The 20697-nt window shown below is 39.5% G+C and overlaps 1 protein-coding gene and 8 non-coding genes across 13 annotated transcripts; 5 read left to right on the forward strand and 4 right to left on the reverse strand.

The window, feature by feature from the left end:
• The first annotated feature begins 63 nt into the window (after positions 1-63).
• katna1 (katanin p60 (ATPase containing) subunit A 1) lies at positions 64-19390 on the forward strand. Of its 5 annotated transcripts, XM_042390851.1 has the most exons (12): positions 166-241; positions 1584-1759; positions 12159-12324; positions 12417-12556; positions 13227-13413; positions 13663-13778; positions 15023-15128; positions 15220-15378; positions 15994-16120; positions 16352-16486; positions 17235-17361; positions 18476-19390. In XM_042390851.1, the coding sequence occupies exons 3-12, from the start codon at positions 12163-12165 to the stop codon at positions 18672-18674; spliced, it is 1458 nt and encodes a 485-aa protein (XP_042246785.1). In that variant the 5' UTR covers positions 166-241; positions 1584-1759; positions 12159-12162; the 3' UTR covers positions 18675-19390. The 5 variants fall into 5 exon arrangements, with proteins under 5 accessions (XP_042246782.1, XP_042246785.1, XP_042246783.1 ...); XM_042390848.1 differs by lacking the exon at positions 1584-1759 and having other exon boundaries at positions 64-241; XM_042390849.1 differs by lacking the exons at positions 166-241; positions 1584-1759 and adding an exon at positions 3479-3566.
• On the forward strand, positions 634-706 carry trnav-cac. Its single transcript has one exon. It is a non-coding gene; the product is annotated as a tRNA-Val (tRNA).
• On the reverse strand, positions 1203-1274 carry trnad-guc. The gene has a single exon. It is a non-coding gene; the product is annotated as a tRNA-Asp (tRNA).
• On the reverse strand, positions 2152-2223 carry trnad-guc. The gene has a single exon. It is a non-coding gene; the product is annotated as a tRNA-Asp (tRNA).
• Positions 3351-3423, forward strand: trnav-cac. Its single transcript has one exon. It is a non-coding gene; the product is annotated as a tRNA-Val (tRNA).
• Positions 4945-5016, forward strand: trnad-guc. Its single transcript has one exon. It is a non-coding gene; the product is annotated as a tRNA-Asp (tRNA).
• On the reverse strand, positions 5366-5438 carry trnav-aac. The gene has a single exon. It is a non-coding gene; the product is annotated as a tRNA-Val (tRNA).
• Positions 6676-6747, forward strand: trnad-guc. Its single transcript has one exon. It is a non-coding gene; the product is annotated as a tRNA-Asp (tRNA).
• On the reverse strand, positions 7094-7166 carry trnav-aac. The gene has a single exon. It is a non-coding gene; the product is annotated as a tRNA-Val (tRNA).
• Positions 19391-20697: the final 1307 nt, after the last annotated feature.

Genomic DNA, 20697 nt, shown 5'->3' on the forward strand with positions numbered 1-20697 from the left:
ACACCAAAATCGACACATAATCACAGTGACTGAATCCACTTTAAATTCCTCATCTTATCTCTCAAGTCAAGACTAATAACTGCTGAATCCATCCCATCATTTAGACATGAGGCCCTGCTGCCAGAAGATGGAGCTGTTTTCCACCAAATAACTCAGAGCCTCTCCTCTGTTCACACTCACTCATGTCAGAAGAAGTGGCTCATCAGAAAACACACCTGCTGCATGCTGCTCATTTAATTGGGTAACGTTGACCACTTGTTTCTGTATTATGACAATGCATGCGCTGTTTTAATTCTTTCTGGCACTTTTATCTCACAATGAACAAGACTAGGTCTAAACCTACTATATGGCTGGACCGTGTAGAGGGCTTTTAATTTGTACGTTGCCTTGTTGTTGTTGCGGTCCAGCCAAAACTGCTGCCTGTTACATTAACCGTAGTCTATAATGTTGATAATTCATTGGATGTTGTGGCACAAGAGCTCACAGGTGGCGGGTAATCAATAACCATTGATAAAATACATGCTATAATCTAAAAGCTGTATGTTTGGATTTGGTCACAATCGGAGTCACGTGTGGATTTGAGTTTTGATCGTTCTTTTTTTTTTTCATACAGTACTGGGACCACCAATGAGAGTTTCCGTAGTGTAGTGGTTATCACGTTCGCCTCACACGCGAAAGGTCCCCGGTTCGAAACCGGGTGGAAACACATTTCTTTGTTCGCATTCTCTCTGAGGACTAAAATTCATAGTAAATCTAGTGAAACTCATGATTGAAGTTACTGATAAACTGGACTATATTTACGGGTGTTTAAAAACAATATTGATATCACTACATCACACCTGTTAAAGACCTTCATCAAAGCATTTTAAATTGTTTCTATTTTTATTTATTTAGACTTTTATTTCTATTTACAATATAAACTACTGACTAGAACAGTAGAAAATAACATGGAAATGAGTATAACACATTACACAACACAAATTTACTCATACAAACATTTAACATATCATTAAGAATATCTATGTAATTTTATTTAGAACTTTAAATTCTTTTGTTTGTCCTACTTAATGATTTCTGTATGTGAATTATGTAGGTGCATATCCTAGCTGTATTGCTCTGTTGGACAGGAGGAGCTCACATGGCGGTGTTGGTGTATTGCTTTTGTCTCGGTGAATAATCAGCAGTTGGTAGAAAAGTTAATTCTCCCCGTCGGGGAATCGAACCCCGGTCTTCCGCGTGACAGGCGGAGATACTGTCCACTATACTAACGAGGACTGAAAACGTTAATAAAGTGCCTCAATCTTCTAGTGTTCCTTAAAATACTGACCAAGGTGGTTGTTGGCATTTATGTCTTAAATTAGGGACACTGACATGTTTTATTGTATTTGTTCTGAACTCCAACACACTGGCTGTGACCTTCCAGAGCTTTTTTTCCGTGTATTACTAAATTTAGGTGTGATAGTAAATTGTATTATTTACCATTCCTTTTTTGTATGCACTGTAGTAATCCAGATTATTTGTTTGACATGATAAATTGTGACTGAACCAAACTGTGTGATGAGTTTCTATCTCCGTTGTGACAGGTCTGATTATAACTTCCAACACCAAATCGGCACTAAATCACAGTGACTGAATTCACTTCAACTCCCTCATCTGATCTCTACGAGTCAATAACAATGTGCTGAATCCATCCCATCATTTAGACATGAGGCCCCGCTGCCAGAAGATGGAGCTGTTTTCCACCATATAACTCTGACAGGTGTGCAATGACACTCACATATGTCAGAAGAAGTGAATCCTCATAAAACACACCCGCTGCAATCCTGGTCAATTAACTGGGTGATGTTGGTTTGTTTCTGTATTATGAAAATGCATTGAACTCACTGATATATAGCGTTATATTGTACTACTTCGACACCGGGCGGGAACACGCTTCTGTTCACTCTGAGTAATAATAAGAGAGCGCAAACCTAAATTTGTAATAACCAGACAATATATAGCATTGATTAAAAGAGTAACATAAAACATGTTCATTAGATAAATAAAGACGCTACCAAATTTAGTCATACAAATATTTAGGCTAATCATATTTTTTGTATATATTGCATATGCTACTTTTGTCTATTTTGGTGGAGGGTAGAAAAGTTAATTCTCCCCGTCGGGGAATCGAACCCCGGTCTTCCGCGTGACAGGCGGAGATACTGTCCACTATACTAACGAGGACTGAAAACGTTAATAATAAGGTGCCTCAATCTTCTAGTGTTCCTTGAAATACTAACCAAGGTGGTTGTTGGCATATACGTCTTAAATTCGGGACACTGACACATTTTATTGTATCTGTTCTGAACTACAACGCACTGGATGTGACCTTCCAGAGCTTTTTCCCCGTTTATTACTAACTTAAGCTGTGATAGTAAAATGTATTCTTTACCATTCCTCTTCTTATATGCACTATAGTAATCCAGATTATGGGTTTGATAGGACACAGATCATTATAAATATATTTATAATGATATATTTTTGTGTTTGGACCAAACTGGTGCACCTGCACCTGCACCTGAACTAAAACCAACAGTTGCAAGCTGAGTATGAATGTTATAAAATGAATCAACAGTAAAGATGTTATCAGTATTTATTATGACATAAAAGAAAACAATTACAAATGTACTGCATGTTTGGAGAGTTGTTACAGTTGGTTCAAATATTCTGCAATTAGCCTGATGATGAACACATCTGAGAGTTATACAGTTTGAAAGCAGTTTAATCAATTCAACTGAGGAAAACTGTCAGTGAACTGTGTGTTACATGATCATATCGTCGCTGTACTCTGTTGCACAGGAGGAGCATGCATGATGTTGACGATGTGTTACTTTTGTCTGTCTTTTTGAATAATCAGCAGCTGATAGACTCCGGACCAGGACTAAAACTTACACATTTCATTTTCCATCTCAACTCTTCCCAGTCATGGCCTCTGTAGTGCTCATCAGTACGGATGTAACACGCTTGCTGGCCACAGTGTTGACTGAGTGGCGCTGTTTTATTCTGGACATTCTGGAAAGTGTAGCATGTAGAAGACATGTATGGATGTATAAAGAGAGCAGAGGTTTCAGGGTCGTGATGAGGCTACTTTTATTAGTAGTAGAAATAATAGTGCATACCAAGCCATTTCAGACACAGCGCGGTTTTTAATGACGGTTTTCCTGAACACGGAGCACTCACGAGCGTTCAGGTGTGATTTTTTGATCAATCGGAGCGATGTTTACGTGGCTCTTCTGCGTGGATAGAGACGTGGGGCGATAAATCAGATTATATACCATAAAATAAAATTGTAGGAGATTATATGGCACGACGTTTCCGTAGTGTAGTGGTTATCACGTTCGCCTCACACGCGAAAGGTCCCCGGTTCGAAACCGGGCGGAAACATTATTCGTTTTCTCATATAGCGTTAGGGTTAAAGGAACTCTACATGGCATTGTTTCTACACGGACCGACGGTAAAAGCACCTTTCATGTGTGCATACAGCAAACTTCCCCGGAACACATCAATTCTCCCAACATGAAGCTTTGGTAATTACTACTGTCACTTCTTTTACCCCAAATAACATGATTTAAAGGTGCAGTGTGTAGAATTTAGCGTCATCTAGCGGAATGGACTTGGCAGAAATGGAATATAATATTCATAAGTATGTTTTAATTAGTGTATAATCACCTGAAAATAAGAATCACTGTGTTTTCGTTACCTTAGAATGAGTCCTTTATATCTACATAGTGGGTGGGTCCTCTTCCATGGAGCCTGTTGCATTATTATTGATCCCACCGCTTTTCTTGATAAGACACACCCCGCGTAGCATTCAAGCACTGGGATTGGCCAGGCATCCATGCTTGTGCCGCTAGCATGGCTGCTAGCCTGCTATTTCCTAACTGTATGTTCAGTGGATGGCTGGTGTTAGGTAATGGGAAACGTTAATTCTGAAGGACTATGAGTTAACAGTTTGAATCAAGTATAATGGCTGTATTATGTGTAGCTTTGAAAATAGTGATATGGAGCAATGAGACGGCCAGTGCTGGTGGACAGTACACAAACAAGCAAGTGTTTCCACCCAATTTTGAACCAGGGACTTTTCGTTTGTGAGGCGAACGTGATAACCACTACACTACCAAAACCTGAGAAGAGGTTGTTTTTGTCCACGAGGGGGAGTTAAAGGTGAGTTAAAGCATTTGTGCACACTGACCTCCAGACGTGTCTTCAATCGCTTGACCACATCCAAACATTTCAAATACAGGACATCACCTATGCAAAGCGTTAAGGATCGTTAAAAAAAGAAAAAGATGATACAAAATCAGACGAGACAAGCACTCGTGCCGCGGTATTGGAGACATTTCAGACATTCCCAGATGTTAATGTCAAGGCCTCAAATCTACAACTTTCACTCAGTTTTCTGCCACGATAGCTGCATGGCTGTACAGATGGCAGTGTGGGTCAGTACACCACTTTGGTCCAGACTTAAATATCTCAACAACTGTTGGATGGATTGCAAGGAAATTTCAGTCCAGACATTCATCCCTGGTCCCCAGAGGATGAATCCTACTGACTCTGGTGATCCTGTCACTTTTCCTCTAGTGCCACCATGAGGTTGACATTTGTGGCTCTAAGCACTTTGGTCACTCTCTGACGTTTTCTCCAGCGCCACCAGAAGCTGAATATTTCACTGTGATGTATCCGAACATCTATTCGATGGATTGGCCCAAAATTTGGTACAGACATTCATGGCTCCCAAGCAATGTATTCTGATGGCTTTGATGATCCTTTGACTTTTCCTCTTGTACCACCATGAGTTTGACTTTTGACTTCTTTATTCAAATATCTCGATAACCATTGGAACATTCCCTGTAAAGGTCAGAACTGCCCCACGAGGCCACTGATGTGCCTATACTCATATAGCCTTCCTCGTTAGTATAGTGGACAGTATCTCCGCCTGTCACGCGGAAGACCGGGGTTCGATTCCCCGACGGGGAGAGTTGACTTTTCTACCAGCTGCTGATTATTCACCGACAAAAGCAATACACCAACACCACCATGTGAGCTCCTCCTGTCCAACAGAGCAATACAGCAAGGATATGAACCTGCCTTGTTAATGAACAGAAATCAATAAATCGACTGAGCAGAAAAATAGGGCCAAAAGTCCTAATTAGATGTCTGGTTATTAGACATGACTACTATGATGGTGATTTCTTTATCCAATGTGCTTCCATTAACTCTGTATTGTTTTCTATTGTTTGACGCAGCGTTGCATACCGTCCAGTGTGCTGATAATCTCAATATCAGTTTGATTTTAGTAATGACTCAGTAAACAGAAACAAAGAAGTGTTTCCGCCCGGTTTCGAACCGGGGACCTTTCGCGTGTTAGGCGAACGTGATAACCACTACACTACGGAAACTGTGATAAGTGTTCTGTTATCCACATGGTTCTGTTAAAGCACTTGACCCCCTAACATGTCTTCAATTGCTTGACCATATCCAAACATTTCAAATACAGGACATCATCCTTGTTTTTGCGCAATGTTGAGAATGGTTTGAAAAAAAAAAGTAATACAATATAAGATATAATGAAGTTCTCAGGTGATATGAAGCACAAAGCTTTAAGTCTATGCGTCCTTTTTACTGCTAATATGAGACAGCACAGTTGGATTCAATTGCTCAGAGTGAACACAAAGAAGTGTTTCCACCCAGTTTCAAAACGTGGACCTTTTCGCATATGAGGCAAATGTGATAACCACTACACTACAGAAACTGTGAAAAGCTGGGTTTTGTCCTCCAGGGGTGTGTCCAGATGTGTCTTCAATCGCTTGACCACATCCATACATTTCAAATACAGGACATCACTCGTGTGCGAAGCGTTAAGGATCGCTAAAAAAATAAAGGAAAGAAAAAGGTGATACAAAATCAGACGAGAAGCACTCATGCCGCAACATTGGAGACATTTCAGTGAACTGTCAATGGAGACTGTCCTTAGAGAAGCGACAGAATCAGTCGTTTCGGCAGTAGCAAAACCCAGATGTAAATGTCAAGGCCTCAACTCTACAACTTTCACTCCGTTTTCTGCCACGATAGCTGCATGGCTGTACGGATGGCAGTGTGGGTCGGTACACCACTTTGGTCCAGACTTAAATATCTCAACGACTGATGGATGGATCGCAAGAAAATTTCAGTCCAGACATTCATTCATGGTCCCCAGAGGATAGATCCTACTGACTCTGGTGATCCTGTCACTTTTCCTCTAGTGCCACCATGAGGTCGACATTTGTGGCTCAGAGTGAAGTATCTCCACAACTGTTAGATGGATCACCATGAAAATGAGGACAGAGCCTCAAGGTCCCTACAGGGTGCATTCTAAGCACTTTGGCCACCTTCTGACGTTTTCTCCAGCACCACCAGAAGCTGAAGATTTCACTGTGATGTATCTGAACATCTATTTGATGGATTGGCCCAAAATTTGGTACAGACATTCATGGTTCCCAAGCAATGTATTCTGATGGCTTTGATGATCCTTTGACTTTTCCTCTTGCACCACCATGAGTTTGACTTTTGACTTCTTTATTCAAATATCTCGAACGTTCCCTGTAAAGGTCAGAACTGCCCCACGAGGCCACTGATGTGCCTTAACTCATACAGCCTTCCTCGTTAGTATAGTGGACAGTATCTCCGCCTGTCACGCGGAAGACCGGGGTTCGATTCCCCGACGGGGAGAGTTGACTTTTTAACCAGCTGCTGATTAGTCACCGACACAGACAAAAGCAATACACCAACACCGCCATATGTGCTCCTCCTGTCCAACAGAGCAATACAGCAAGGATATGAACCTGCCTTATTCATGTACAGAAATCAATAAATCGACTGAGCAGAAAAATAGGGCCAAAAGTCCTAATTAGTTGTCTGGTTATTAGACATGACTACTATGACGGTGATTCCTTTATCGAATGTGCTTCCATTAACTCTGTATTGTTTTCTATTGTTTGATGCAGTTTTGCATACAGTCTAGTGTGCTGATAACCTGATCTCAGTTTGATTGATTCAGTAAGCAGAAACAAAGAAGTGTTTCCGCCCGGTTTCGAACCGGGGACCTTTCGCGTGTTAGGCGAACGTGATAACCACTACACTACGGAAACTGTGAAAAGCAGTCCTTTCTCCACATGCATGGGTTAAAGCACTTGACCACCTGACATGTCTTCAATTGCTTGAGCATATCCAAACATCTCAAATATGGAACCTCCACTTTATTTTTGCAAAACATTAAGGATAATTTAAAAAAAAAAGAGAGAAGTAATACAAAATAAGACAAGACAACTGCTTATGCCACAATATTCAGGACACTTCAATGAACAACAATGCACAATAGCAGATCTTTAGCTCTAGGCAGTGCGAAATGAGGTAAAGATGTGTCTGCTACGCTTAAAATGTTTCAGTTTAGCAAAGAATTTGCACTTCATCCCAAAGGTGGTGTTGTGTTGTGGTCACACAACATGCCAACAGTAGACACCTCACATCCTGCATGCACATGGTACAAACTTTTAAAACATTATGCTTGAATGGTACTGAAATGTTGTGCAATCAACTGCACTTAAACAAATTTAGGCACAAACTTTTGCAAACTGCCTACAGCTTAAAGCATTATGCGAAATACGCTTATTTGCTATGTGGCCGAGAGTTAGATGAGAAGGTACCACTCTCATAACTGTAATATAAGGCTACAGCCAGCAGCCAGATCCCAGTAGTTTGGCTTAGCATAGAAACCAGAAACGGGTGTAAACTCATGTATGGGAGACATAGCATTTTTACGCAGAATCACAACACTATGCATGCTGGTTGGAATCCTGTCTGACTTTCTCATGATTCACTGTGACAACTCACAAAGTCAACCTCATAAAATGAAGCCAGTCACTTGTCATTGTTACAATCTGCCTCTCAAACTAAGCTAATGCTGTCAAAGCGGCTATAATCAATATTTTTATATCAACAATGGACCACATGATTACAGTACTTGTATGTGAAAGGTGTCATATATAGCGATGGACCCACAGGAAATTATCTTGTGATTCTGCAGTTCCCTTCAGGTCTATGGAGTATAGCGCATTTCATATTATTGTTTTGGTTTTTCAGTCTGCAACTTTTCTCTTTCAGTTGACTCTCACTGCTCTCATTGTGTTCTTTCCTGCAGCAGTAGGTCACTGTTTTCAGTCAAAAATTTCTGATAAACCCACTGTACACACCTGCCGAGCACCAAATAGCAGACAGACAAAGTTAGTGACTAACTGGTAAAAAATAGTGGAGCATTTAGGAACTAAGAATTAAATATTTACTTGAGGAGTTAGTGAAGACCAAAAGGGAAAGTGAATATTGGACTTACATTCATCAGATGGCAAAGATACGACTCCAAACGTATGCTAATGTTGCTCTGTTCATGCTGGGTGTGATACTGAACTGTTTGCTAACAGTTTGCAATGTCAACTGTTCTGTTTGATTAACTGACCCTAGCCCATGGATGTATAAAGAGAACTGGATACAGCATCGGAGGCGGGGCCCCATTCATTCCTATGAAAGTTGCTCAGTGGCACATGAAGCCAAAAAAGTTCGACTTCCGCACGTAAAATTACCTGGATCTTCAGGGATCATTGGGCCCATGGAGCGAGCGCACTAGTGGCTTTCGCCGGCTACTTCCGGTTTAGCCCTCCGGCTAACTTGAATGAGGATAAAACAATTCAATCATGCGGCTCTTTTGGGCTTTCGAAATGTGATCGGTCCGAATGAATCAAATTCTGATCATGAGAAGAGTCATTTCGCAGGGGTTGTGATGCTCAAAAAAATGTATCCGCTGATTTACGGACGTCTCTTTCACAATGTAAGTCTATGGGAAAAACTCTTTGAGCCCAATAGTGTCACGTGATGTTGTAATTACACAGTTTGGCCGCTATGTCAAATTAGCCTCACAGCCCGACGCTGTTCCTGGGGGCTTGCCCTAGCCCCTGCAAGCTAACGTTAGCTAACGTTTCTAGACAGCCAGCTTAGCATACCTTTATGATGCTACAGTTAATGTTATTTACATATTAATTTTGTGACTTAACAGGAAAAGTTATTTAGATGATGATGATTTACCTTTAAATCTTAGTGATGTTTTTTATGTTGAACTGACATTGGCTTCTACCACACAAGCTCTTCACATTTCATCTGTTTTTGTTGAAATTAAATAAACACACTGTTCACATGACTGGGGCTAGGCTATAGCATGTCACTAAAACCCTACATGTAGATTAAACATCTTTAAACTGCCTTCATTATCTAATCTGGTGAGTCATTCAAGTTCGTTTTAGTCCAGGAAACGTGTCTGAGTTCTTGCTCAGCTAAAAAGATATGACACTTCATTTTGTCCACAGAATGAAAGTTGCGTGGTTGATAAGAACTTTTATCACTCAAATGAATCAACAATAAATGCATGAACCAATGAATAAAAGTCCAAATTGATTAATGATTAACATTTATTAAAGTCACCGTGTGCCCCTGATGAGGGATTTGCTGATTCTCATAGAAAATTAATGTTTCCCCAATCACTTTGACCTACCAAAGGTCAATGCAATCACACCCAAATTTGCTCCCTACTCATTTCAATGAAGAAGGGGGCGACATGCATTAGTCATGTTGGAAGCTTATACTGCCTTGTTCTATCATTTACCATTATCTTTACATTGCTTATACATGCATGTATTATCCACTTTGATGCTCTATTCTGCTTTTGAATCTCAAAAAGATACCATATGTAATTAAGGTACATTAGTCTAATGGGAGGCATGGTGGTGCAGTGATTAGCACTGTCACCTCACAGCAAGAAGGTTCTGGGTTTGTACCTTTCATCCTGCAGGTGTGGAGTTTGCATGAGTGGGTTTCCTCTCGTAGACCAAAAACATGCAGTTTAGTTAATTGTGTGTCTGCTGCCTTTTGTTAATTTGATTACTTGCAAATTTGTTAGACAATTTTCAACACTAAAGTACAATATCAACTGGGTCATGCATGATTACACAATATTGTAGTCCTGTCTTGTAGAGGGGTCCTGTGTAAAAAAAAAAAAAAAAAAAAAAAACTTTTCAAACATGTAACAGTTATTCGGTTTGATTTTGAAGGTTCTGAGCGGAAGCCAAACCCTCTATTCCGGTGGGTTTGAGGAACCAGCGCATGCGCTGTCACGAACTTCCGTATCAGTTGAACTACAAACATCCATGACTGTGATGCTTGTCTTTAAGTAGCCCCTCTTTGAACTGCCACAGCGGAACTCGTCATAACAGCCGCTGCGAGGACTCTGCGTGTGTTCATCTAAAAAGTTGAGTATAAACCCAAAACAAGCCAGCTTTGCGTAAGAATTGTGACTCATATTAATGCACGTAGATTTATATGGACAGCTGTGTTCGCCGAGTGTTAAAATATAGATGCGTTCATACTTTTTGTCTATACGAGAGAGGGGAAACCAACCAACCGGCTTGAAATTCAAAGTGAAGGATGTTGGTTGTAACGTCAACACTGAAACGTGAAACGTACCGTAAATAGTTGTAAGATATTTTGCCTTACAGCTATTATTTCTTCCTCAAACACAGAGAGCCACATGTGTGAAACGCTCGCATCTTGTATGTGTAGTCAGACCTTTGTGTCGCATTTTGCCACAGACTGTTGGGTTGTGTCAGTTGGGCGAGGCACCGGTTAATGCATGGATCAACAAGTAAAACGGAGGAATCCTCTGTTCTAGTTTATGTTTCACTGAATGTGGAAAAATGTCTTAGAATTGTGCATATATCTTTTTAGATATCGTATCTAGCGTATGTGAAAGACTATACAAACTAAGATGTTCCTTATCTGAAAAATGACAATGTCCAAAATATTGACAATTATACTTCATATAAGTCCCTTTTCCCGTTTAGTAATGAAAAAGTATCACGTTAATATATACATTTTAGTATTCAGAATTCGTTTATGGAGTGACATCTGAAATTATCCATCCTCATATTTTCACATTAAGTTTTAAAACTTAAAATGATTGTTTCCACCATTAGGATAAACTCTATCACTATTTAGTCTGCATCTTTTTAGATGGGTTTGGATCATTTGCTAAATTTAGAATTTTAGGAAAAACCCCACACTCATCAGGCCCGGCAAAGAGTGGGAGCATTACCTTTCCAAATGTTGCCTTTATTAGTTAAATACATTTTTTGGGAAGCTAAAATCCAGTGTGTTTACCTTTTCCCTTTATTGAATCTATTGTCCTGCACCTGGCCTGAATATATGATGGGATGTGCCCACAACTACCTCTTTTGTAAATGTAGAATTGTAATCATCAAGCTACATTTTTTTGTTGTTGTTGTAGGAAGAGGCACATAATAGAGTGAGGGATGCACCAATTTAACTTTTTTAAATAAAATGCCTAAACCCAAGGGATAGTGCATGTAGATAAGTGATAAAGGAAACACTGAATTTTCCATTGACAGTGATGAAAACACTGTATTTAACATGGATTAGTGAAATCTGACCCATTCAATCTGCTTCATAAGGTCAGTATCAGTGCCAGTATTGATCGAGTGGATCAGATCAGTGCACCTCTAAAGAAAAGTAAGACAAAAAAATTCACCATCAGAACTGAAGAAACATTAAAGAAATCACACTTAAGCTTGAAAACTATTTCAAGTTAACTTGTTTTGAATTTGCTGTTAGAAAATGTCTCATGCATGCTCTGTTTCCCTGGATTCAGTTTTTTTTTTTTAAAATGCTTTCAATCCCCAACCCCAGTAGCCTCCTCATGCATGATTTAGCAAACTTTTGGGATGGTGGGTAACAAGCATGAAACCCATCCAGACCCATTTCATGAAACATGTGCAAGTCCAGCTCATTACAGTAAAGTGGCAGAGTTTGGCGATCTGAATAAAAAGAATAATATTTCAGTATGTGAGCAGTGCTGAAATGGTTTTATAAAATCATTTTTCCAATCAGAATAGTCATTTCTAGCCTTTAATAAATATTCTTTCTTTGAACATTATTAACAATATTTTGTGAGTGTTAACCAAACTAAAGTTAAAATTTGTGTGCATTTGTATAATTTACTGTATCACTGTGTGTTGTTTCCACAGCACCATGAGTCTACGGGAGATCAGCGAGAACGTGAAGCTGGCCCGCGAATACGCCTTGCTGGGAAACTACAGCTCAGCCAGTGTTCTCTATCACGGATTACTAGAACAAATCAAGAAGTATGTGTACACCGTGCGAGACAGCAGTTTTCAGCAGAGATGGCAGCAGGTAAACATGGCATTAAAAATATATCAGAACTTATCAGATGGTGTCAGAAAGAATTCTGGCCTTTCTAACGGTCATCTGGGTTTGTTTCTCAGTTGTGGCAAGAAATTAGTGAAGAGAATCGACAAGTTCAGGACATAATGTCGACTCTGGAGAACTTCCAGCTGGACACGACGCCTGCTAAACCCAGTAACCATGACGATTGCGATGTAAGACCTGTGCATGTCGAACAGAGGTATGAGAGTCACTTATTTAATTTTCTTCTCTTCTTATTCAGTGCTTTCAACTTTCTCTTCACTCTTTTTTTTACCCATTTGATACTTTCAGAACACTGTAGACCTTGTAACTGTTCACCTTTGCAGTGCACGGATTTGTAATTGGGTTGTTTAAGCTATTTGTCTGCGAACAATAGTCCTGATGTAGTCATATGATTGAGATTAGTAAACTGGAGTCCCTGATGTGAGCCTGTTTTGTTCCTGGTCTGCCCTCTAGAAAGACGACCTGTAAATCTCACACTGCTTCTTTGTGTTTGTTAGGTTTGTTTTTCTTCACTTGTCGGTCTGATCTCGTTTCAATGTCCAGATATAATGCGGTTTCTCATACAGTATGTGGTATTTAAAGGAATTAACTGGTGGTTTACATGATATACAAGATATACATGCATAATGGGATGTCATGTATTCAGTTAATTATGGAGTTTATTATGTAATTTATTATTTAAGTAAGCTTTTAGACTCACAGTGGCATGTGACAGCTACGAGCAGATTTTAGCAATCCAATTACATCAGTATTTTGTGCCCTGGCATAAATAAAACTGCAGCTATCATGAGGAATGTAAGATGAAACTTCTATTTTCAAAGCCGCATGGTTGTTAACAGCTTCATTCTCCTCTTCTCTTTCCACAGACATTCTCCTTGTCCAGTCAGGCGGCCTGCTAACCCCTATAAAGACAGCAAACCCCCTAATAATCGCCTCAGCGTGGCTGTGAGGGCCCAGCAGAGGCACTCACCTCGCGGGGCCAACGGGGACAGAAGCAAACTCCCCAAGGGCAAAGAAAAGAAGGAGGCTGCCGGTAAAGCAAAGGATGATAAGGTAAAAGACGTGTCAGTGGTTTCTACTTGGTACAAGACAGAACACACCACCTTATCTTTAGTAATATTACATAACATACATTCAGACAACACTATTTGTATTGTTGATTAAACAGTATCCACATGCTGCTTGTTTACCTGCAGTCATGCCTGGCCTGTAATTCCAGTTTTTTTTTGTCTTGGAGAAAACAGACCACACGGTTTACATTCAGGGAACAATAATAATGGTTTCTGTCTGTCTGCCTTTCAGAACAAAGCAGATGTCCAGGAGAAAGAAGTGAAAAAGTTTGACGGGTCAGGGTATGACAAAGACCTTGTGGAAGCTCTGGAGAGAGATATTATATCTCAGAACCCAAATGTTAAATGGTGCGTGTTCGTCAGTCTGTTTGTGGCATCGTTTCTGTACAGGAAAAAGTCACCAACACCAGTGATTCTTTCATATTTGAAATAGTTTGACATTTTGGGAAATTTACTTATTCGCTGCCTTGCTGAGAGTTAGATACCACTCTCATGTCTGTAAGGGAAATATGCAGTTACTGCCATGAGCATAAAGTCTGGAAAGCTACACTAAAGGTAAAACTAAAGTTAACAAAGCTGTTTCCAGTCATTGCGCTAAACTAAACTAACCAACTGTGTGCCAGACCATTTTGTGGCTATATGTTGGTGGATTTTGTTACATTTTAGTTTTTACATAGCCACGCTAGGTGTTTTCCCTCTATCCAATCTTTGTGCTAAGCTAACTGGCTGCTTGCGGTAGCTTCATATTTCCCATACAGACATGAGAGTGGTATTTATTATCTCATCTAACTCTGGGGAAGAATGCACATAAGCATATTTCCAAAAATGTTGACCTATTCTCCGGCCTACTACACTATTAGACACATAACTGATGCTTCTTTTTCCCTTTTTTTTTTTTTTTTAAATTAACTTTAGTCAAAACTGGTGCTTACAGTGTTGCATCGGCTGAGTCGTGTCATGTTGTATTCTGATTGGTTGGTTTGTAGTAGCAGGGATTGCACTGTGAGAATTTGGTCCTAAATTTTTTATATAATGATTTTGAAGCAGGCTGTCTTTGGTTACCAAAGCTCTAACTCTATGAACACCATCTTACAATGGCAACTAAGACTTCAGTATGTTTCTCTTCCAATTCTCAATGTCTTTGGAGTTGGTGATTGATGGAGCTATGTACCCATGCTAACTGTCTCCCAGTACAGAGACTGTGTTTTCCCTGTACTTGATACACAGAGATTAAACCATTTTTTAATTAAATTCAGAACAATTCTCTGCCCAAATATAACTATCTAATATGAAGCTACGTTACTCTGGAACAACTACAAGAAATGATCAAAGCCAAAAATAGCCTGCTACATCGTCCCTTTCCAATACATTATAAGGGTTGTTGTTCTGAAACAAATTATTTTATTTACCATTTATCGTAGATAGAAGAGTCCAGAAAACATACCATTATGTTAGAAAACACTTATTTCAAGTTGCAGCTCTTTACCCTCCAAGCAGTGGAGTGTGTGTGTGTGTCTTGTTGCTTTTGTGGCATGATCACCAGCCTTCCTGCGAACCACCAAATATTATCTCTGTCTGACCTGTTTCCTTAGGGATGACATTGCAGACTTGGAAGATGCAAAAAAACTCCTGAAAGAAGCAGTCGTGTTGCCAATGTGGATGCCAGCATTTTTCAAAGGCATACGAAGACCATGGAAGGTATTGATTTAAAGACATTTAGGTGTTAAGGTTTTTTGTGTTGTTATATTCATCGCTGGCAGCAATACACAGATCTCATTTCTTACTTTAGGGAGTACTGATGGTGGGACCTCCAGGCACGGGGAAAACCCTTTTGGCCAAAGCAGTTGCTACCGAATGCAGGACCACTTTCTTCAATGTCTCCTCGTCTACTCTGACCTCCAAGTACAGAGGAGAGTCTGAGAAATTAGTTCGCCTTCTCTTTGAAATGGTAAGACATCAAATATGTGAATGGTACAGATGAAAGCCCCAGTCCCCAAATAAAACCAAAGGCTGTCTTCCAGCAAACGATAGCTGAAGCAAACAAGTGGCTGATGAAAGAGCTAGAGAGGTAATTGCACAGGTGTTTTTTTTTCTCAGAAGTTAGTGGATCAAACCAGAGCTAAAAGGACAGTATGGTCATGGACTCACTGTTGTCAGGTGGCCAAAGACAACTCATTAGTGTCTTAATAAGCTGATAGTATGTCAAGTGTCTTTCTGCCCCCTAGTGGCCAAAAATCACTTAATACACCTGAAGTTTTGGATGTGAATATCTTGGTCATAGAATTAATTGAGGAGTCCTAATCTGAATTTAGTGCTATTCTGACAGTTTAACAGTGAACTTCTATCACATGTTTGTATGATAAAGGAACAACATGTGCTGATGTATCAAGAAAACAACACTGCATTTTTAAAAAAAACTGGAAATCAACCTGATTCAAAATTGTTTGTGCCAACTGGCAGTAAAACCCACTGTCCCTTGTAAGGCTAAAATAACAAAGTGTTAAGAATGAAGAATGAGTTGAGGTTTCACTCTGTCTCAGTCAATCCATCTGTTGTTGTGCAGGCACGTTTTTACGCCCCTACTACGATCTTCATTGATGAAATTGACTCCATGTGCAGCCGCAGAGGAACCTCAGAGGAACATGAGGCCAGCCGGAGAGTCAAGGCAGAGCTACTGGTGCAGATGGATGGTATACTATCAATGAGATGTTCACTGACAACTACACGGTTCCAATTTAATTTACTGATACTTACATTTGGCTTTAAAAATGTATTTAATTCTTTTAAACCATTTTATCAGTGAAATATGGTTTTAAACTAATTGTAGTTTTCTAAACTTTTTTCCAGATTTCTCAATGTTTGTTAAACTGTTGCTAAAACCAGCATTTATTTCTCACTCTCTCTTTGATTCTTTTGCGTAGGTGTTGGTGGAGCGTCAGAAAACGATGACCCATCAAAGATGGTGATGGTCCTGGCGGCCACCAACTTCCCATGGGACATTGACGAGGCTCTGAGAAGACGTCTGGAGAAGAGGATCTACATCCCTCTGCCTTCAAGTACAGTCTTTTCTATATTACTCTATATCTCTTATGAAACGTGATTGTTTGAAAGTTACTGCAGACTCTAATGTTACCTGTTAGCCTTTACTGTTCAGCAACTAGAACAGACAGACAAAGGTACTTTATAATGCCTATTTTAATTGCACCCATATTAACTGCATTATGTGGGGCCGTAGCTGGATTAACCCGCCAGGGAGAGGCCCTGGGGCACAAATGAGCTTTGGGTCCCTCAATGACCCCCACATTCCTAGCATTCTCCATGTGTGTATCCTGTCCCCTTCAAGTACAGTGCACACAGCACACTGTACATGCAGCTTCATTACATTTTGTTTTGAGCTCTAGTAAACAACCAGTAATCCTGTGCTAGAATGCTAGCTGGTCCCTGTAGTGTCAGTTTATGGTAATTTGAAATAAACACTAATTATATTAGGAATGTGCACTATGTTAGCACAATATCAATAAAAATAGTAAGCCAATAACTAGACTTTGAGCTTAATAGTCTTGTCATTTCAGTTAAAGTTGTCCTTAAATTGTGCATATTCTCAAACACATTTGTAATTATTTAAATTGACACAAACCAAATGATGAACAGTGAACCAGGGTCTTCAGGGCCATGCGGGTCAGGGGCCCCAGGGTAGTTGACTGTTTTGACTCCAAAATTCGTTGTTGGTGTAAATGTGGTAGCTACTGAAGGGAAAAAACATTTTCCTGCCTGTTGCACTCAGTGTTGCCTTTATGTTTGCAGCAAAGGGACGAGTGGAGCTGCTCAGGATCAACCTGAAGGAGCTGGAGCTGGCCAGCGATGTGGACTTGGACAAGATTGCAGAGCAGATGGAGGGTTACTCTGGAGCTGACATCACTAATGTGTGCAGGTCAGGCCATATTCTTCAAAATAAAGTGGACTATCTTCAAATTAACGCACAGTATAAGATCCATTTCATAGGCACAAAAAGGTACTTTATCTTCATTTTCCTGCTGTCCACCACCATAGATGTCATTTGCTTAAAGGGAAACTTTGCTATTTTTCAACCTGGACCATATTTTCCCATCTTTTTATGTGTAAGTGACAAATGGGGACAACAGTTTTTGAAACTGGTCCAGTATTGAGTGATAGCGCTGCAGCCTGCAGCTGCAATGTAATCCTTTTGGGCAATAGCACCCCGTCAATGTACAGCCACTAAAAGTGCTTGTTTTTGGCACTGACAGGCTCAGATTGTTATTGTAAGTGTCTGACAACATTATGGAAAGGAACCAACAGAGAAATAAAACTTTTTTTCTTTACCTTTCGCTTGATCCAGTCTGTTTGTTATTGCGTCTAACCAAGTCTCACTCAAGGAGAAGCCTTGTTCTGAAATCTGGCCAGAGTTGAGTTATTTTCGAAATCAGCTAAATATTTAGCCATGCCTTTGAAAATCTTTTAGATAACACTAAGCTCCAACTCAACAAACTCTTCCCGGCACTCCTCTCTCTAGCTTTGTCATGGCTGAATATTTAGCTGATTTCGACAACAACTCAACTCTCGCCAGATCTCAGAGTGAGACTTCTCTTAGAGCAAGACTTGGAGAGAGACTCCTTAGACACAAAAAGATAGGAAAATAGGGTCCAGGTTGAAAAATAGCGAAGTTTCCCTTTCATTTTTGTTGTGGGATAGCTTTTTGGAAAATTGGTCATTTTCAGCAAGTTAGTTGAATACATTCACAAATGTGTTCTATTTACAGTTCCAAATCTCCCTACATACTGTAATTTAATAGGCTTCTAGTAGAAAACTCGTGTAATTTAAAGCTCTTGTGCTTGAAATAATGTATTAAAATTAAAGAATTATGACAACAAATTTTAAATGAGGCCACAGCACAATAGAGCACAATAAAAACTAGGTTTGATAGATTACAGAGAGAATTGTAGTAATCCGTAAATCTATCTTGAAAAAACTATCTTTAAATTCTTTGCTTTGAAGTGTTTGAAATAAAGCGTCGTGTGCCGTTGCAGGGATGCCTCTCTGATGGCCATGAGGAGAAGAATCGAAGGCCTCACGCCAGAGGAGATCCGCAACATCTCCCGGGACGAGATGCACATGCCCACTACCATGGAGGACTTTGAGTCCGCTCTGAAGAAAGTGTCCAAATCTGTGTCTGCAGCTGACCTGGAGAAGTATGAAAAGTGGATCGAAGAATTTGGATCCTGCTGAAAAAAAAACTGTCTGATTTAACTAACGTGAGGCTGAGTCGTCTGGGTAACAGTGAGTTTTTCAATGTGTGTCAGGCTGAAGGTGTGTATGTGTTGGACCAGTCAGGTGAGGTGGAAGAAAGGAGGTTTATTAGGTAAATAAGTGCACTTATTAAAAATGGCACCTCTTCTTATTGTACATTATGTTAATGTTATGCAAAAGTCTTCATTTGAAAAGGTGACTTAAGCTTCAACTTGAGGCATCGCTTGATGAAAATGTCGATTTTTCTCATGTGGTGGCGATACAGTTTTTGGACTTGCATTGCAAATAATTCCTTCAATATGTTTTAATGATCCTGAAATCATCAGAAATGTAAGACAAAATCAACTGGAGCTGTTAGAAAAACTGACAAGACTGTGAGGACAAAATGTTCACACATATGTTTATAACACTCGCCTTCTTCGCCTTCCTAAGTGTCATAACATTTGTATCATCGTATCTGACAGTGAGATAATAAGCTCATTGTCAGATACAATGATACTAAACAATGAAATACTAAGCTGTCAATCAAATGTTCTTTTGTTTTTCCTTTTTCTTTGTTTTTCTTTTTTTTTATGCAATTGATTTTATGTGGAACTGTGTGTATGTTTCACATTTTTTGGAGATGTACAGTACATTCAACATAACACTAACAAGATATTTCTATAAATAAAGTGAACAATGTTTATGAATATTAACCATGTCTTTCATGCAACTTCAATTACTAATCAGTATGTCTGCTGGGAAAAAATATGTTCCAAACCCAGAGGATATGTTCAAGCATTCACTTTCAAACATGAGACTGGAACTAATTAGATGTTGCTGAATTACTGTTGAACCAGAGATGACAAGGAGTCAAATTTGACCTTGTGTATATTGTAACTTGTGGTATTTTGACACTGTTATTGAGCTTCCAAATATTAGTTTATGGCTGTGGTTGGGTCAACATGGGCTGTGCTAAGTTGAAGTCAGTTAAAGTGAAAACCATACATGAGTACATTATCTAGAAACGTTTTACAATCACCATCAAAAGTTCTGTATGTGCAGGGTGCAGAGAAGCCGAAAAAACATACTTGCATTGTGTCAGGGTGGGTTAAGAGGTTAAGCTGACAATGTTTAAAGCAAAAAATTTAAAAAAAAAATCTCTCTGGCATATGAGAACAAAACCAAATTTCTCAAAATGTCAAGAAACGGGAATGTTGTGTTGGCTACAGTAGGTTTGTATGGTATTATCAATAAGCACATAAACTGTGATCAATCTGCATTTGAAGATTATAAACCCTATGAGCATAAGGACAGATTTTGTAATTGTAATACAAATGCAAATTACAAACAATACAATTACAATACAAATTTGAAGTGTAAAATGCTGGTTTCTATGGAGCCCCCAAAACTCTGAAAGATTCTATTTTTTATCTCGTATGCACACATACGCACACAACTTATCTTGTCATCAGAACGGATATAAAATGTATGCACGTCATTATCTTATGCGCATAAGATGGATCTAATATCTTGTGTAAACAAGATGTTATCTGTTGTGCACACGAGCCATACCTCAAGTGCACTAGATTTTTTTTTTTTTACTTGTACTTGTACTTTGGGAGTTCCGTAGGTCTAACACTGGTTAATGAAACCTACTGTCTCTCTTGTTTTGGCAGATTCAGAGTATTTGAAAATGTGAGAGAGCACATAATTGGGTTTTTGTATGTTTATAGACAAATGAGAAAGTTAATAGAGCATGCTTCGAAACACTTCCGGTAAATTTACTGTGCTCTCAGGTTGTGTACAAGTGACGCAAATTGCCAAAACTGAGAGCATGTAAATTAAGTTGCGTTCTCAGCTTGTTGCCTTCACTGTCTGCATCTGTGCACAAATGTTGACACGTGATTGATAACCATTAGAGCTTGTTTAGTGCTCTGTCAAAGTGTTGTCACTAATGAACTACGCAGATATAGCTCCTAAGATCATTAATATACCTCATCTCTCTCTAACCTGACATCAA

Source organism: Thunnus maccoyii, chromosome 17 (genome assembly GCF_910596095.1).
Source record: "Thunnus maccoyii chromosome 17, fThuMac1.1, whole genome shotgun sequence".
Classification (NCBI taxonomy): domain Eukaryota; kingdom Metazoa; phylum Chordata; class Actinopteri; order Scombriformes; family Scombridae; genus Thunnus; species Thunnus maccoyii.

Bases quoted from the DNA above. Each gene is read 5' to 3' on its own strand.
- katna1 (XM_042390848.1), top strand. From the start codon at position 183: ATGTCAGAAGAAGTGGCTCATCAGAAAACACACCTGCTGCATGCTGCT. The intron at 242-12,158 runs GTAACGTTGACC...TTGTTTCCACAG, and splicing joins CATGCTGCTCATTTAATTGG to CACCATGAGTCTACGGGAGA. The intron at 17,362-18,475 runs GTCAGGCCATAT...GTGCCGTTGCAG, and splicing joins GACATCACTAATGTGTGCAG to GGATGCCTCTCTGATGGCCA.